At 34.0% G+C, this 20,109-nt stretch overlaps 1 protein-coding gene across 1 annotated transcript; it reads left to right on the top strand.

Moving 5' to 3' along the window:
* Window positions 1–699: 699 nt before the first annotated feature.
* On the top strand, window positions 700–17,520 carry LOC134277559 (mothers against decapentaplegic homolog 3-like). The gene is made up of 5 exons (XM_062759886.1): window positions 700–748; window positions 15,487–15,699; window positions 16,113–16,250; window positions 16,814–16,958; window positions 17,366–17,520. Exons 1-5 carry the CDS (start codon window positions 700–702, stop codon window positions 17,484–17,486), a joined length of 666 nt encoding a protein of 221 aa, XP_062615870.1. The 3' UTR covers window positions 17,487–17,520.
* The last annotated feature ends 2,589 nt before the right edge of the window (window positions 17,521–20,109 follow it).

The following is a 20,109-nucleotide window of genomic DNA, read 5'->3' as shown; positions in this document are numbered from 1 at the left end:
GGGGAGAGAAATCTTTTGAGAGTCTAAAGAAGACTAAAAGGCAGGTCAGTTAAGCATTGTGATCAATTTAACTTTTTTTCTCATAGTTCGCAGTTTTCCTGAGATAGGCATATATGTGTGGATCTGTTTTTGTTACATAACGTTTATACTTATGAAACATTATAGGATAAAACATTATTTTTTTTTCAGAATTTATCGATGTGTACGTTTGTGAGTAAAAAGGCATGAGTTTACACATCGATAAATTTTGAAAAAAGAACGTTTAATTTTTATAATTCCAATGATGAATTTTTAAAATTATTTCATTTGAGGCCTCCATACAATCCGTTATTCATGTACCGCGTAGGAATATGTACGCGTAGGAATACTGCCGTAAAGAAACGTAATCGAGATGAATATCGATAAAATTCAACTAAAGTTATTAAAACAATTAATAAACTTATAAAAACTCATCGAATGTTGTGTAAGTCAACAAATATCGTAAATAAGAGTATACACAGACTCCAGAATAAATCGTCCTTGACTATGGCCATGTTGACATTAACGACAACGCTCACGTAAATCAAAAAAATTAGCACTTAGAATAAAGGAAACAATTTCCACAATGCAATCAAATTGGATGTATAAAACGTTAGAATTTAGCTCTTTGTGCAGTTATAGATTGATAGTTTACAGCATCATCACATATTATTGATAAAAATGTCTTTTTCAGATGGAGTAGATGCCCATTCCCCGAGAACCCCTATTGGTAAGTACAGGCGTCTATGGATACTGAGTTTTGCTCTTTTATGTTCTGAGGTACTTGGCGATTTTATCAGATGAAAAGGATTTAGGTCTGCAAAATCTTATCTTGAGAATATTATTTTTTTGATATGACCCATTCTCCATATAAATGAAAAAAATTACAAAATTTGTGAAAAATAGAAATTGTATTTTTAGACAAAAAAGAGTAAATTTGTGATTGGCTTGCAAAAGAAACTTATTAGAACAGGTCTTAAATTCTTAATTTTTTTGCAATTCAATAAAAAGAAAATTAAAGGTTGCTTATAAAGTAAAACACTTTTGAAAAAAAATATCAAAATGTTAAAGCCGCTTGGTCCGATTCTAATCGCTAAAAAAGATATTCGTTTTTCTTCTTGAAAAATAATTGTCCATGAATTATTTCAACTTTTGTCAAATTATATCCCCAAAGTCTTTTTCTTTTTAAAGATATCAAAATTCAAAAGTTAAAAAAAATAATTTTTGTTATGTCACACAAAAAATAATCCTTTGTTTACATTGCGTGAAATCACCTTCGAAAAATTAAATTTATCGCTTACATGTATAACTCATGAAGAACAAACCCGAGCATTTTTTCCACAACAAAGTGTACACGGGCAATATTCTAGCCCTCGTTACTAAACTCCCTTTACAAAAAATCTTTAAAAATATCTGATTTTCCTTCATTCTGTAAATATGCATATTAATATAAAAATTACTATGGATTATATTCAGCTAATTTCTTAATTTTTAAAAGATATATCATGACTTAGGATTCTACTAATGGAAAAAAAACCCGGGTTTGAATTCTCTTCATGATTAGATATAACCGATAAAAGTATTTTTTCAAAGGTGACTTCAAAACAGATCTTAACTTCCTGTCAGGAACTGCTGTTTGTCAACAAGGTTTTTGGTCTATGTTTTCCATGTAAGGATTGTTGTAATAAACTATTAAATCAATCTTATAACTAATTTTTATATATTATCTATGTAATGACATACTTTTATTGTTTAAGATAATATGTGCCTGTTTCGGATGAAGCGGCTTTAAAGGTGTAAACTTTATCCTTAGCTTACCTCTGTACAGTATTAACTATTAGTCCAATATACTAATTTAGCCAGCTATTCAATTTTTTCATCGGTAATATTTGATTTTCTTTCAACAATTGCTGAGAAAACTTAATTGCTGTAAGTAATACTGTAGAAGTAATTTTTTCCGCGTGGTATTAATTTACGCATAAGAGATGCTGCTCGATGTCCTTACCTTTGAAGCGCTGGTGTTCTGAACTTGACACTAACTACATTTTATTAAGCGTATTTTTTTCTAGTTAACAACAAATTAAAAACGCCCATGACATCTTTCATAGTTTCTTATATTTGTATTATGTTAATAAGAACATTTTTTTCAATTTTGCACTCCATTGACTTGATCATACATTGACCTGAGCCACGTGTTCGAAGTAAAATGTAACCATGTATTTGGCGTGAACGTTGCTAAAGTTTTATCTGAGCCACGTGTTCGAAGTAAAATGTAAACATGTATTTGGCGTAAACGTTGCTAAAGTTTCATCTTATAGAAATGACTCTTCTGAACTCATTGTATGAATAAATATAAATTTGTGGTACATGTTTATTATCTACAAAGGACCTTTTACATGGATTGACAAAGAACCTGTGCCGCGCAGTGGTTATAGAGCATCAGTTCTGGAGATGTGGAAGAGTAAGGAACTGATCTTTACGTGTCTGGCTCGAATCCAATGCATGACATGGAGACAAGTCCTTCATTTGAGACAGTATAAACGAAGGTCTAGTTTTGCAATATGTTTTGGCACAAAAAAGATCCTTCACGGCTCAATGGCCCTGAGTGTCAAGTATAGGTATAAATTTGTAGTCCTACACCGGCAATTGGTGGCATCTCCATATGAGTGAAAAATTCTACAGACGGATTCCGAAGTTAAACAACAAATTCACATTCAAAGAACCCTTATCATATGGATCTATGTAAAGTTGTCTTAGCTAATCTTTGACAAAGCTAGAATCCCAAGAGCTTCAATGCTCACCTGATTCCTCTTGTTCCTTATATGATTGTTAAAAATATTTTCTCAAAATCTAAAAACAAATTCTGACACCATGTTATGGTCCTAACTTAGCTTTTTCTCTAAGGGTTATGCTTTACCCAAAATTCAATCTACACTACATGTGGATTATGAATAGCAGAATGGTTTATCCGTTATATGTTGCCTTGCTATTCTGGAGAATATGATTAAAAGCATGTACTATTTTATCCCTGATATTATCCCCATCCCATATCAAGTATTCATAATTTGTATAAAAATAATCAGGAATTCAGAAAATGTGCATGATATGGGAAATATTACATATCAATATGCTTTCTTGTTGCACCCTAATGTTCTCATTTTTCTTTAAAATATCCTATATATTCCCATGTAATTAAAAAAACACAACTTTTAAACCTCCAGGTCCATGATTTCTTTCAAATATGAATTAGTATCATACTGTGATGTTTTCACATAACGAGATGTTTCAGTGCTATATCTGAGAAGAGGACTTTAAGGAAATCTGTTCGTTTATAATCCATGTGAATATTGTGTAACTATCTATATCTCAATAAGTTGCAAAATTTGAATATGCACTGAATGTGAATGCTTGAATAATGATATTAAATGATCTTAGAGCATGATATAGTATATTTAGACCCTATTTTCTTCTGCCACATCAAAAAGTATGGCCCAAAAAAAATAATAGTCTTGTTTCCAGCTACCAGCCTGAAAAAAAGGGTAGGTAGGTAGGAAAATTATTTTATTTTTTCGTTTTATTTTTTCCAACGGTATTTTTGGGACATGAACTACTACAAAACCAAATTAAACATGTCATAGCTCGGTCAACATATTTTTTAAATTGAAATTCCATGTCTTTTGATGCACAACTCGAGTGGAATTTTATGAAAGTCCAGATTTTAAATATATATTTCATGAAATACAATTTGAGTATATGTCTTTTCACTTTTGGAACATAAAATCCCTGCAATTTCCATTTTTCCCCGAAAGCTAAAAAAAAACCCTCAGGGTCGGGTGCAAAAAATAGGGTAGGCGGGTAGCAGGAAACAAGGCTATTTTTTTAATTTGGTCTAAAGGATGCATGATGTAAACCTGTGCACTGGTATTCACATCCCTTATCATTGTGTTATTTTACTTGAACAACTGTAAATACCACGGTGGTTTTATAGTTCCATCAGAATTGACCCATTACGTGACCTCCTAATCTTGAATGAGGCTGTACTGATGTAGCAAAATACTATTTGTTACCAATTCTTAGTGAAGGAAAGGAAATTATAGATTTTTTCAGAGGTAAAGCAAGCTTCAAAAGGTAAAACTTTAAAATAAGATGATTTTTCTTGGCATTGAGGGTTCTCTTTAAACCTTTCTAAATTTCATAATGCTGTATATACACTGTACCTCTGTGAACCTGGAATGCGAGGACTTGTTTCAAACTTAAACTGTTTTTTTTTACATCCATTGCACTGCACAGCAAATGCACTTGCTAGGCCAAGGCTTCTGTTCTCTGTCAGTACATTTATTGGTGCCTCACCATTTGATCCAAAGGCAATAGCATCACTACACAGACATGCTTGTAATGCAATTTCATTCACATGATTTTGCAAGCTTGTTAGGTTGACAAGACGGTATCCATCAGGACAAACATTTTTTTACTTTCTTTATTTGAAATCTTATGATGTGGTTGTTACTTATTACTTTTGAAATACCGGGTATATGAACACTTTTGACGAGTTGCACCTGAAAGATTTTGGCAAGTAGCAACTGAAAGTTTTGTCCATAACTTAAATGAATTCTGATTTTAAGATTTCGTCCAGTTGTCTTATAAGGTTTAATCAAAACATACTTTGGTCTTCCAAGGTGTTTTCCTTCCTATACTTCTGGTGAATACCTTTTCCTTTACCAAGTACGCGCGATGTTTTCTTCTTACTCCCCATGCTTACAGCATGCAAACATTTACGTTTCCTTCCTATATTCCATACAAATTTGTTCAATAATTGACATAAATAAAATTTAATATTCAATATCTTTAATTTGTGTACACATTGCATACCTTTATATGCATTTTAAAATACGAAAACATAAAAAAGTAGATGAGTATTATTACACAAAACACTCATGTGTTGACTAGGAGCGGTCAACATTATAAACCATGATCCTAGAAAATATACACTTTTGATTTCCGACGAACACAGTTTAAATACTTCAATTTGCTAAATGTAAGATAAAAAAACAAGCCACTACCTTGTACTGACATTCTTCCACTGGAAATCTGCAAAGTTTACATCAGATGAGAGATCAGCCTCTTTTCCTGTGTAACGGGAGAGGAGAAAATGCAGCGGACCAGACCGGGATTCGAACCCTGCCCCCCTGAAACTCTGGTCAGGTGCTCTACCAACTGAGCTATCTGGTCACCGGCGATCGAACCCGGCTGACCGCCACATTCCTCCCTCCCTAAAGGTCTTTGGCCCTCCAAAGACCCCAACCCAGGCTCATCCCTGGCAGGTCTTTCACCTGTCAATTCCAGGGCATGGCACGGCACCAAATGTAACGGGAGAGGAGAAAATGCAGCGGACCAGACCGGGATTCGAACCCGGGCCCCCTGAAACTCCGGTCAGGTGCTCTACCAACTAAGCTATCTGGCACCCGGCTGACCGCCACACCTGTAACCGGAAGTGCTTTCATCTGAACCTTGTCGTACCTTTGTGGAAAGCAAAATTACATTATAAATTTGTGTTTTTCTAATACTGTGAACAATATTTTATAAGTTTTAATTAATCTAAATGAAATTTAAATCAATGCGTGTGGTAGGAATCTGCGGATGAATTTATTCTACTTTCACTTTTGAAAACATGCTAGAATGTTAATTGGACTTGAGGTGAGTTTTCAGAGGGAATCTAAAAAGAATTTCGTCGTGAAAACATGATCAGTTTAATTTGCCTTTTCTTTAAGCAATAGAGAGTCAGGATTTAGCTCACTTGACACGTCATTCTTCCTCTGATTACCTAAATACGCTGATAACCCCGTTTCAAATTCTTCTCAAAATGGTGTGACTTTTAAATAAGGGTTGATGTTTATTTTTACAGTCTACCTCGCTGTCAGACATTTTACACGAAAAACTCACCCTACTTAACCTAAAAAAGGGCCAACTATCTTATGGCATATATGAGAGCCTTCTACGAAATAAATGCAGGTTTCAGTATTTTTTTCAAAATTAATGCCTTATTTTGTGCATATATCAATGTATTTTCTTTATTTCTCTAAATTTCACGTATAAGTAAGTATACAGTGTAATGTTGGCCTCTCAGTGGATGGCCAATTTTTTCTGGCTGATAAAGAACAACCACATGGTTCCAATACACGGACTCATTTTTATTACATTACTTCCGGTCAACATAAAGCTAATAGTAAAACCAAACATGTACACATAATGATATTTCCGGATTACCAACATCGATAGATACTACATACAGTTTGAAAAAGCTTTAAATAATCTTATTGATTTAAAAGTTTCAGAGTTCTTAGTAGAATGGTTTGTGAAAATACTGTTCAAATGTATTCTATATCATTTTGCATGTTTTGCACTTTGACGAAACCTTAAACCAAAGGTTTGTTTTATTTTTTTTTCTTTTTGAATATTGACCTGTTGAAGGAATTCCAATTGTTTCTTGGGCTGATCTAATAGAAATATTACATAATATCTTTTTCTACCTTATTATCGCAAATCTCGCCTGAAAGTATTAATTACACTGCGGCCGAAATAGCTTTGCCTTGAGTGTTGACACTATAGGATTTGACAATTGAACAATTTGAATCACGGGTTTCATTCTATAAAACAAGCATTTTAATTGGTTGATTAGGACCCGCCCAATCTCGTTCAGTATCCTTTGCCTATTTAAGTTGGAAAGCGTCCAACGACCTTGTGATTGTCGAAAACGGATGGTGACTTTTTGAACAAAAAACACAAACAAACAAACCATAAAATCACTTTTTTAGCACGTAATATATTCCTTTCACAGACTGTACATGTTTATAGCGTTCGATGACACACCTATTTTCATTTTATTGTACATGTAATTCTGACGATTTTCTATTCACGGCATTTTTCATTTTCGGTGTTGCACCGCCTACTTACGTAAAAAGCATACCCAGATAATACCGGAACACATGATGAAAAAAAATATATATATTCATATGTGGTTAAAAATTGGATTTATTCAAAAGTTTACTGTTTTGTTGTCATGACTGTTAATAATACCATGTTTCAAATGTGTGAGTGCTACTGCTATTTTAACGGTCGTCATGGCAGTATTAAAACATGCGATCAGAAAAAAGTCGAAATCCTTGTGCGGTTTTTTTTCATGCAGTGCACTTTTTACTGTAAAGGCGAATATTATCCATATGTTCAATATAAAATGATTAATATCACTAATACATTTTTCAAATTTAAGTACGTTTACTTTCATTGATGTACTGAAGAAAATACGTTAAAACGGCCCTGTTATTCAATCGCAAAAAAATGCCCCGGGTGTACCGTGTATCATTTTTAAGTCGCCTTCTGCTAGTCCTAAATCGGATTTTACTTGAAGAAATCAAGATCATTATACAGGTTACCCACACTCACAATAATTTAATAAGGTATTACATACCTGGTAAGTCCAATATATACTTCGCTTAGTAAGTAGAGGCCTGCCACTTGCTTACAGCTGTTTCCATGAGAAAGTGGGTGGGCCTATAGAAAAGCACCAATCACATTCTTTGCTGGATTTCGCAACTGTATTTCAGTCAGATTCATCAGTGTTGTCACTCAACGCATCAGTATATCAGTCCAAGTGCATACTTTGAAGCAAGATTTGCGATAATATCAGTGCTTGAAATATCATTATTATTCATTTCGATAAGGTTACACTCAATTGACTTCAGAGCTGAAATATCAATGTTATTACAGAACTCGGCTTCCCTATCGGGGCACCATAACTTTACACCTGGTTGGTTTTCACGCATGACGTTTTTTTTTAGAGATTGGACAGGTGGACATAGAAAAAGACAATGGATTATGTACATCGGGAAAAAAGATCACAGAACTTGTGTTCTTCAAAATGTTGTAAAAGTTAAAAATTGTTTACACCAGTCTGGCAATAAAATAATCCACAGTTCTACTGCTTTTACAAGTAACACAACCTTTTGTTTTTGTCGGTACCGAATCTACTATTTACAATATACAAAGCGTTATTTTTACAGAAATCTTTTAATTTATAGCCAAAATTGTTGGCAATTGTATCTTCAACAGAGCTATCTAGCAAAGGAATATCATATTTTTCAAAAATAAAAGCCCTTGATAACATAGAGGCTTCAAATGCACCTGAATGGTTAACATGTGTCAAAAAATATTTGCAGTAAAATAAGCCTTTAAATTCCGTACTCTAGCATTAAAATCTCCTATTAAACATACATGTTTTTGTCTGTTGAAACACCGATGAGTTCTTGCTCAATTTCTTTATAACAATCTGTACAAGAATATTTAATAGATTCAGGTAGTATATACACAACTCCGCAGATCAAATCTTCACATGTTTGAAAAAGTGACTTATTTATAACTTAAATAAGAGCACATATTTGCAATCAGTATTTACAATCTTTATATACTTAAGGTAGGATTCTTCTCATATTTCTTGTATTTAAAAATTGATAAAATTTTCACAGAATCAAGAAGACAATATCAGTAAGTGATAGTATCAGTGAGATTAACTTTGACCGTATATTAGAGGCAAGGTCAGGTCAAGGTCATTATCTTTTTCCTTGACATTATGAATAAAAAAATACTGCTGCCAATCATGTGATGCTTTCTTCTATTTTAGAAGTTTAAAGATTGTTCTTTTTGCATAAAAAGATATTACTATATCGGGTCTATAGCATGATGTTACCAAATTTATATAGATAATTTAACTTAACTGGATATTGGCTAATCCAAATTTTCTCTTTTTTTCTTAATTTTTAGGATATATAAGTTATTTTCATGTGCTTTCTATATTTAACTTTTTTCTTATTTTCATATATAATAAAGTAGTCTTATAAATGTACAAAATTATACAAAAACAAAAAGTTTTGATCGTTTACTAAGAGAGAAAAAAATATTTTTTATGGACATTTGAAAATTGCTTCAAGTCTTTGATTGTGTAAAAATTATAACTAAATTCATTGTTCTATTATAATTTTAAGAGGCAGAAGATATTTTCATACGCCACCATTCCGCCAAAAATATAGTACCTGTTAGTTTTCAAGCGCAGTGAACCATTTAAAGTTGTACAATTGTGATGAGGAAAGAATAATATGGTCTTTTAAATCCCTTATACCTAAATATATAAGACATATAAGCAAATATACTTTGAATGTTTCATCTAGTCAGAAACCAGAGAAGAATCCTACCTTAATGATTTCATCACGAACTGCTAATATCAATCCACCCGATCTTACTTTTGAAAGCTTATTTCTGTTTTTTCATAAATGTTGTATAGTCTGGAATATCAATTTCATCAGAATTATCTATCTTTGTTTCAGAGAAAGTTGATATATCGTATTGGGTAATAAATTCTTTAATTTCGGTATAATTGAGACGGTTTTTGATTCCACAGACATTTAAAGATAGAAAATTCAAAGTGTTTTCCGTTAGATCAGATGTCAGTAAAGAGTCTTCACAATTTGTGGAAGTACGTCTGCTCTCCTGCGCCCCCTAGGCGTCAGTGCGGTCTGGATGGCTTCTGGGATGGTCGTTCGCCCCTAGGTGTTTGCTGATTTGATTCCACCTATTTCCATGTGATTTCTGCCCGAAGGATATGTAGGATGTTGTTTCTTCCGTCAGCTCTGTTATCAGTAGAGATTGAGGTGTTTACTCTTTCCCGTTTATATATAGCACATCCCGGACTAACTTGGTTGTACATTTGTCTAATCTCGTTTGTCTCATAACGGGGTAGATTTTTTTTCCCTCCTCTTCTCGATTTCTACTGGGAACTGTTCATTTACCCAAATGTTACATCCATGGAGTCTATGTGGCGCTTTGCTTCTAAAGTATTCCTTGTCCTTGAAATATGTGAATTTTGCAACAATATTTCTGGGTCTTTCCCATCCTGTGGACCGTTCAAATGAAAGTTCGTAGCCAATCTTAAATTTCTTTAAATTGTAAAGAAAAAGTTGCAGAACCTCCTCTGTGTCCTCTCCTTTAAGTTCTGGAATGCCTGAAAACACTAAATTGTCTCTAAAGGATATGGCTTTTAGGTCGATTGTAACAGAATGAGCGTATAGATTATAAGTTTAATTGATATATTAATTTGTACAGTACATTTATCTATAGTTCAATATTGTGTTATGAATTATAATTGATACTATCAGTGCGTAGAGCGACGGACAATCATATCTTAACTACGAACTTGTTTACAAACTCTGGGAGATAGAATGCAATAACAGAGCGTCTTCATTTGACGGACAATTAGTTTTTACGATGTGTTGTTCTCGAACATTGACACTTCCAATCAGACTTTGTGCAAACCTGCAGCCATCCAATTAACTGAAGAATGTGCAAAATGCAAATGTTAATGTAAACAGAGGACATTGCCGTATCCTATAAGGAGATGGGAGACAGAGCTTCAGTGAGGGGCGGACAATATTAATATTAATGAAGTGACACTCTAACTAACTAATTGCTATTACCAATTATTATGCTTCCTGTCAGTTTGTCTCTATATAACCCATACCCTACTATTCTCGCATAGTGGTCTAAGGATTTATATAGCGTAAGCATACTATGCCGAAATAGTGCACGGCTTTATTTACTGAATAAAATTCTTCCATGCACATGCCGGGGATCGAACTCACGATCATGAGATTGTCAGTCCGATGCCTTATCGATTACGCCATAGAGACGATCACTGTTTGGTATATTTTTATTAAATATATAAACTTAATTTATACAATTGACACAAGAAGGAGAAAATAGACAAATATTATTTGAAAACAGTTATATTATTCTAAGGAACTTTAGATTAATGTGTACAACAAACTTTCAAACTAATTACATACAGATCGTTAGATGAACTGATTTTATAGGGTCATTAAAACGCTTTTTTATATGACGCTTGATTGAAGGATGTAAAAGAAAATTATCAATGAGAATCGACGTCTGCAAACAAATAAGGCTTACGAACAAAACAGAAAATAAAGATGTGTTGCTTTGGGACAGAAAATCCCGACTTATTTAGAGAAAATACTAGTAACCAAAATAACTAAGCATGCAAACAATTTTAGCATGAATATTTTGAATTAGTTCTTGCAGGTGCGCTGTTTAAGCACCGATATTTTCAGGAAAAAGTCAAATAGATTGCCGCATAAATAATTACAACAGTCAGCATAATAATAACAATAGTGTTGCATTATGCATGTACTATGCCTAAATAGTAGGCAGGGTTTGACACATAGTGCACTCGCCTCCGGCTCGTGCACCATGTGTCAAACCCTGCCTACTATTTAGGCATAGTACATGCATAATGCAACACTATTATATAAATATGTGAACCCTATGATGCAGTTTCTTGTACAAAAGATGTGCGCACTGAGTATCAATAGCTTTTAACATCTTAGCTCCGAGACGAACTATGAGAGCTTTTACGAACTTAGCTCTGAGACCTATGTGATGCAATGACTATGTGAGCTTTCACCATCTTGGCTCCGAGATCTTTGTAGTTGAACTTACCATGTACCACTGTTTGTTACCTTTGCTGTGACTTTATAGTAAAACTGTGAACTTACAAAAGTCTTCTTAATCCAAACACATTGGCTAATTGTGTTATACGATGATAGAGTATCTAATTTCTGCATTTTCTTTATTCAATAATTGCAGATCTCTCTCAGTTTGTCTTTGTGCTGCTATTCGTTCAGAACGTGCTCTCTTGTGTAATTAAGGTCTCTCGTCTTCAGCGGAAGACCTTCTTGTTATTCGTTGATTTCTTTTTCACTATTCTACTTATTTTTTTCCTTACCGATTTTGTGCACGCGATTTCTCAAAAACAGCTCATTAGATTTTTATTAAACTTTCAGGTATGATAGAACATTAAAAAATCTCGATACCCCTATTTTTATTTTCATGACGTCACTTCCGTTTCGAAGATTTTGGCAGTTTTGTGATTTTTTAGGGTCAGTTTGTCCGCTGCTCTTTAATAAAACCGCTCATTACAGAAAGATGAAACTTATAGGGGAGATAGAGCAACATATGTAGAGTTGCATTGTGTTGTTAACTTTCACCGGAAACGCTGCACGTTAACGCTCGGTATGGTCTGAAAGTCATATTGAGAGTTTCAAAATTTCTAAAACTTTCTCTATGATATCTTTTTACTTGTAAATATTTTGTTAAAAGATGAAGAATAAAATTTGTGCAAAATTAAAAGATCTTCAAATGATATCTCGAAAAAAGGACTGGCCCCTAAAATAAGGGATCTAGTGGGGTCAGAATTTTTTTCCTAATATATTTAAAAGTATTGAAAATTTGTTATACATCAAAGAAGCAAAGTTGTTCAAAATGTCAAGCTTAATCTATTGGGCTTGTCAAAAAACGTCCAGTGACGTCACTTACGGCCAAACCGGAAGTACTCGGAAAAAAGTATTTTTGCCGTTCTTGACAAGGTTTTGAGTAACAATTGTCCTTGGGAGCATAAAAATTGATTTTCCGTCTGTCGTCGTCACTTCCGGTCTAACCGGAAGTAGTAAATTGGCTTATTTTTGCATTAATTAACATAGATTTAGAAGACTTAAACCATTTTTGGGTGTTATTACTCATTTTTGTAAGAAATGAAAGTTACTTCTGTCAAACAGGACGGAAGACCTACTCGTTGCTTTGCAACGAGCTTTGCTCTAGTTTTTATTACTTTCAGCCTGTTTCTTAGCCGCTTCCGCATTATCCTTCACAGAGTCAAACACTAACCTCAAAGAACTAACATTTGACTCAAGATCTTTGCATTTGTTACGTGTGGTCTTTATTTCTGAATCCAGATCACTTACTTTTGTGTTACGAGTAACGGGTGAATTTAGTGCAATGATACTTCACCGTCACTATTACTGGGGTTGGAAGTGTTCCCATAGATAAGTGAATTTGACTCGGCCATTCTCTGGACCGTATCTGAGAGAGACATGACTACACAGACATAACCCAAAACCTAACTTGAGTGCAGCTCAGCTCCAGAGTTGTCCTTATAGAGAAACAATAAAACGGTCACAAAGTAATCAAAATAGTAAAATACATGTAATGCACATATTGTTATTTAAAAGTCAGTCAATACATATACGGGTAGATGTTACCTGGCAATTTCTGACCCGGACAGGAGAATATATCGTTGTTAAATACAAAAATTTTCAGAGCCCTTACACTGACCACTTCACAACTCCATTGATGACCTGTGACCTCATTCAAGAAAGGTATATGTGAATATTATGCTACGGTATCAGGAAGTCACTTCACGCATGATTGCACACTGCTGGTCAGGTTCGGAGATAGTTAGAATCAATGGACAGCGAAATTTATGCATTAATTATTTTTTTTATTGATGTTCAAGCAGGCGTGATTTACATTTTATATACACGTTATTTGCACTTTCTGTTTTTGTTTTCCTGAAATCACGTAATATCACATTATCTCACATTAAAGAACTAAAAGAACTAAAAGAATACATTTTATTTGAATAAATAAATAATAAATTAAAAAAAAAATAATAATAAATACATATTCATGTACATATGTCAGTCGTGCATCGTAGTAAAAATATGTTCTAGCCATAGATATAGGTACATAAAAAAATCACTTATATAATAGATAAAAAACTTGATTACTATTATTAATTGTAATTTTAAATCTTACGTACCTTTTAAAACAAATTAAATGCATGCCGTTTTTCTATTTTATTATATTGATATCAAAATAGTTTTTGGAAGATGTAGATTAATATATTCTTTTTTTTTAAATATTGGAAATATGTTTTACCAGAATCATATTTTTATGTATCTGGTTTTACATACATTTGTATTGCTGAAAAAATTCCTGACTAATTGTTTTGCTGCTGCATGTTGACTCAAATAGTTAATCTTGTACCAATTTAAGAAATTACTTTTAGAGATCCTTATATTTGGGATATCTAGAGTAAAATACTGAAAGAATAAGAGGTGGAAAATTACAACTTTCTTTTTTATACTTAAAATAAATAGGGCCAGTGAATTTTTTTTTTTTTTTTTTGGGGGGGGGGGGGGGGTGGCAGATATGGTGATTTTATTAGTTAATTACTACCATTAACTCATGGACAGGTACTTGATTTGATTCTAAATGCACAGCTCCTGATTTGTGTCACCCTCCCCCCAGCGAAGGAATTGATATCAGTCCATTTACGGGCTGATCTATAAAATAGAACATAATTGTCCTTTTCCCAGGGACATTAAGGACAGTTTGAAACATAAACTATCGTAAATGCCCTGACATATCCAACTAACTCAAAGCTAGAGCAAGCATTTCTTTTCCATTAAGTTCTATAATTAACAAAACAATTACACCGTACGTGTTTGCATTTTCATTGTTCCTTTTTTTTTTTTTTGGTTTACAGCCATTCAACATTGTCTATTAAAAGTTTTATGGCGTCATTAGGACACAAAAGAGAAAAGCCTCTTGGAGGTTCCTTAAAATGATTGATTGATTGTATGTTGTTTAACGTCCCTCTCGAGAATTTTTCACTCCTATAGAGACGCCACCACCTGCCGGTGGAGAGCTACAATTTTTTTTCTATACTCAGCACTTAGGGCCATTGAGCAGTGAGGGAACTTTTTCGTGCCAGCACCTACTGCGACACGGAACCTCGGTTTATACGGTCTCATCCGAAGGACCGGTCTTCACGTCCCATAGTGGGATTCGAACCCGCGACGTAAGGATTGATTCCTTACTTTGCGACTCTCGAGCAGATGCTCTAACCACTGCGCCACGCGGATGACTCCTTAAAATGATGAATAATTGGAGAAAAGAATGCTAATTTGAAATATGTGCATACAACACGTGCCAGACATGTTTTTCCCGTTAAATAAAAATTCGCTATTCAGATTTGCTCAATCTAATGTAAATCACTATTTTTCGTAGGGGTCTAATTTTCGTTGTTTTCGAGGTATGAAGAGACCCACGAATTATGTCTACCACGAAATGTAAAATTTTACATACATAACTACTCTAGAATTCTTCATCCACGACATTTAAACCCCATGAATCCATATTATGTCTTCAAATCACGAAAATTTGACCCAATGAAAATATATGATTTTACAGTATTTTAAAATTTTTATTCTGCTTTTTAAGTCTCTTCACTTGTCCATACTTTTCTAAAGCATTATTAAGAAAACAAGTTGATAGGATTAAATAATAGTCTCTTACTAAGGAATTCCTAATACCCAGTTTTAAATGACCTCACAAGGAGCCTTACAAATGATGTCACATTAGCATTAGATGACATCACAGTGTAAGCACTGGTTAGGAATGTTTTGCTCTGAAACTGAAAATCTTCAACAGAATAATATGACACAAGGTGACCAAAGGAATATTTTATTCGACATAATAATCAAACTGTTATCTTGATATCTTCAGATGCTGAGCTAGTGTCCTATATAGACCCTCCATACTGGTGTTCTACTACATACTATGAATTGAATAATCGCGTCGGCGATACATTTCATGCCTCTCAGCCCTCGCTTACTGTGGATGGATTTACTTGTCCTTCCAATCCTGAACGCTTCTGTCTAGGACTACTGTCCAACATCAACAGAACTCAGCTAGTAGAGATGACGCGCAACCACATAGGTAAGTATCAACAGAAAACAGTAGATAGAAATGACACGCTGCCACATAGGTTAATATCAGTAGAACTCAGCAGAAAGAGAGGATGCGTCGCCACATAGGTTAGTATCAGTAGAACTTAGCAGATAGAGGTGACACGTCGCCAAATAGGTTAGTATCAGTAGAACTTAGCAGTCGCCACATAGGTTAGTATCAGTAGAACTCAGTATAGATAGAGGTGACACGCCGCCAAATAGGTTAGTATCAACTTAACTCAGAAGATAAATATGACACCCCGCCATATAGGTTTATATAAGGTTTGCTTATGCACTACATTGGTTGTGTATTTGTAGGCAAAGATGTGCATTTGTTCTACATTTGGTGTCTATTTATAGGTAAGGGTATGCGTCTGTCCTATCTTGGGTGTATATTTACAGGTAAAGGTGTACGTTTGTACTATATTGGAGGCGAGGTTTTTGCGGAATGCCGCAGTGAGAGTGAGGTGTTTGTACACAGCCCCATCTGTAATCAGATTCATGGTTGGCCCCCAGCAACAGTCTATAAAATACCTAAAGGTGAGTCCAACATACATGAATGGATGCTTACATGGTATAGGGGTTAGAGCGTTTTCTCTAGTTTTAGTAAGGAGTTATCCCTACATAGCTGGTTTGAATCCCACAGTTGGACGCCTGGACAGACCCTTCAGATGAGACGTTAAAACACAATATCATGTGTCTCAGAAGAATTTTGGGGTTCAGGACACCATATCTGTTCATTAAAACAAATGGTTGTAAATCCACACTTTTGTTCTATCAATTCAAATGGAGTCTGAAAAGTAAAAAAAAAATGAGAAAGAAATATACCCAGTTCGAACATTTGATGTGTAATAATTCTGTGGAATCTTTATTTAAAAAAAAAAAACAGAAAATTTAATGACATCCTATGCCTCAACTTAATTGTCCTTTTACTGAACTCTGAATTTATTTTTGAAGCTGCATGAGCTACATGTGGTTCTGGTCTTATAATTTAATTATAATTTTGTGATTTATTAGAGAATACTGTCCATGGTATTTTTTTGACTCAGCAATAACTTTAGTCTAGTTTTGGACATTAATTTTGTAAATGCTTTCTATTGAAGGTAGTAGGCTGAAGATTTTTAATAACCTGGAGTTTGCTACGCTGCTTACCCAGTCCGTCAATCAGGGCTTTGAGTCTGTGTACCAGCTGACTAGGATGTGTACCATTCGTATGAGTTTTGTCAAGGGCTGGGGAGCTGAGTATAGGTAAGTACACATGATGAACTCTTTATTTCATTTTCAGTAAATTTTTATTAAAACAAAGTCATTAGGACCTATGAAATTGCTTTGCTATATCTGTACAAGGAATTCCTTAAATTTACATAAGTAGGGATCCATTATAACTTCACTATATCCCTGAATTCACAATATTTGTGTTCATACTAAACAAGCTTTACTGGAAGTATCATCCTATCTTTTCTATGGAAACAAACTAGGTTGGGTCATAGGAACAATTTTCAAAGGAGAATCATATTGACAGAAAGTAAGATTCATTTGAGATATTAATTTTGTGCGAGGAAAAGTCAGGACCAAACAACTCAACTTCCCCTGATTGTGTTAAATTTTGAAAGCGCCAAGTTATATAGAGTCATTCCTTAATTCTCTGCTTACAGGAGACAGACTGTGACCAGTATGCCCTGCTGGATTGAAATTCGCCTGAACGTTCCGCTACGGTGGCTGGACCGAGTTCTGGTCCATATGGGGTCGCCAGTGTCACGCTGCTCCAGTAGGTAGGCGGTAGGCTCCAGGGAAAAGGTCAAGCACTATGGTGGTGTCATTAAGCTGCCTATGTTGCACAAATTTCTCTTTTGGAAACAAAGCCTCTCCCTGATTGTTGTTATGTATACAGTCAGGGTAAATACAATCTCCCAGATGAACATCACTGTGTGTACCTGAAATGAATTCAATAGTTCAGAGTTTGTTGTCCAGCTTTTGCGTGATGTGCGTGTACTAGATAATTATACATATTCAATCTCATACTTTTATGTCTGTTGTGAAAAGGAATATGCATTTTATTTTATATAAAGTGGTCACCTTGATATATATTGAGGGTTATTGTCAATGTATTCAAAAATCAAAAAATTATTATGTTTTGATAGGAAAAAATTGAATCAGAAAAAAAGTAATACGATGTAGATATTTTGATAGGTATTTGGTGACAACTCTAATTGTTCCAGTAATGTGAATTAGCAATTGAAGAAGAAAAAGATGGGTTTTGTATTATGTTGTCCATTGATGTTTTTTCATCTATTTTCAAGTTTTATTTTCATCTCGTGCAGTTTTTGATAAACTGAAGACTTATGTCTATTGTTGACTGGTGCAGATATATATGTGGTTCAGTATATTGCGGCCTTTTTGTAGTTTTTTTTATGCGGAGATGCTTTAAAGGCAGTCTAAAGCAGAGAAAGTACAGTATAGTATTTCATGTTCTTTCAACTTCACACAGTAAACGGATATTGTAGATTGATAGTGTTTTTTTTCCATGACCGATGTAGTTTTGTTACATGTAGAGTAAAACTTTTTTCTTTATTTTTATGAATTGGCTGAAGACTTGTGTCATTACAATTCACTTTGTCAGATGGACACTTAACTTTTTCACTCATAAGAAAAGATTTTTGAAGGAAAGTATTACTTTTGTATTCAATTTTGTCGATTTTATTTGAATCAGATTACATTATTAACACAACATGTTATTTCTAAATATTAATGAGTAACCCTTTTTTATATTCGTTGAAACCCATCACAAATAACTTTGAATGATTGAGCAATGAAGATTGTGAACAATAAAAAGGTTTAATTGCAGATTATTTTGATTTCTTTATTGAATTACATCTTTAAAATCATATTTGCCAAGGAAATATAATAACACCATAAAGGAAAAGAAGGTTTATAGAATAATTTGTTTATACTGGGGATGGCATCAGATAAACTTTAATAAGCAGTGAGTAGTAAATTATAAAACCAAGTGACTGGTTACTTGAACAAATAGGTTTTCCTGTAATTTTCTAAGAAATTATTACAGTCAAATCATATGTATTCAAAATGATCTGAAAAAAAAAATTTAAAAAGCGTGAGTTATTCACTTTCTCTTACATTATCTTTAGCTCACATCAGAGCCGAAGGCTCAATTGAGCTTTTCTGATCACATTTTGTCCGTCGTCGTTCGTCTGTTAACTTTTCATAACATTTTTGACTTCTTCTCAAGAACCACTGAGCCAATTTTAACTAAACTTGGTACAAAGCATCCAAGGTAAAAAGGAGTTTAAATTGTTAAAATGAAGGGCGAAGGGCCAAGACCCTTCATAAGGGGAGATAATCAAGAAAAGACAAAAATAGGGTGGGGTGATTAAAAAACTGAAACTTACGTGAAAGCATTCTGGGATAGTGTAGATTCTAAATTGTTAAAATCATGACCCCCGGGGGTTTGGCAGGGCCACAATAGGGAATCAAAGTTTAACATAGAAATATATAGAAAAAACTTAAAAATCTTCTTAAGAACCACTGGTCCAGAAAAGCTAAAACTAATGTGGAAGCATTCTTGGGTAGTGTACATTATTAATTGTTAAAATCATGACCCCGGGGGTTGGGTGGGGCAAAAACAGGGAATAAAATTTTATATAGAAATATATTGGAAAAACTTTAAAAATCTTCTTCTCAAGAACCACTGGTCTAGAAAGCTTAGCTAATGTTGAAGCAACCTTGGGTAGTGTAAATTCTAAATTGTTAAAACCATGACCCCCGGGGGTTTGGCGGGGCCACAATAGGGAATCAAAGTTTTACATAGAAATATATAGGAAAAAACTTTGAAAATCTTCTTCTGAAGAATCATTGGGCCAGAAATGCTGAAACTTATGTGGAATCATCATTGGGTAGTGTAAATTCTAAATTGTTAAAATTGTGACATGGGGAAGGGGGGATATGGCGAGGCGACAATAGGTATTATAAAGGAGGAAATCTGTTAAAGAATGGCATCACCAAATTTACTCAGGCGAGCGATGTGGCCCATGGGCCTCTTTTTTTTATACAAATTATTGGAATAACGTGTACTTAACCCTCAAAATAAAAAAAATTGAAGTACAGTTCTGTTAAAAGTTGGTTTTACGAAGATCATGGTTGGGTACTTTTTCAATTTATTCATATTAGAACAATGTTTTTGATGACACATTATGATGTTTTGGGAATAAACTGTACCCATTTAAATGTTCTTCTGAAATTGACAATTGTTGAAATTTTGCATCAAAGTCATAGGAAGTGGCGAGTTCATTGGTACTTACTATAGATTATATTTTCTGATTTTTGAAGTCAAGAGAGTTTCATCTTAGGTTGCTTTTCCGCCTCCACTCTTTGAAAAAAAAAA

The sequence above is a fragment of the Saccostrea cucullata genome, unplaced genomic scaffold (genome assembly GCF_032062105.1).
Source record: "Saccostrea cucullata isolate Sc308-1 unplaced genomic scaffold, CSIRO_AGI_Scuc_v1 ctg6421, whole genome shotgun sequence".
Lineage (NCBI taxonomy): Eukaryota > Metazoa > Mollusca > Bivalvia > Ostreida > Ostreidae > Saccostrea > Saccostrea cuccullata.
This window is presented reverse-complemented; position numbering and strand designations above follow the sequence as displayed.

Coding starts and splice junctions, on each gene's coding strand:
- LOC134277559 (XM_062759886.1), top strand. CDS start 700: ATGTCTTTTTCAGATGGAGTAGATGCCCATTCCCCGAGAACCCCTATT. Junction 749..15,486: donor TTCCCCGAGAACCCCTATTG/GTAAGTACAGGC, acceptor TGATATCTTCAG/ATGCTGAGCTAGTGTCCTAT. Junction 15,700..16,112: donor GATGACGCGCAACCACATAG/GTAAGTATCAAC, acceptor GTATATTTACAG/GTAAAGGTGTACGTTTGTAC.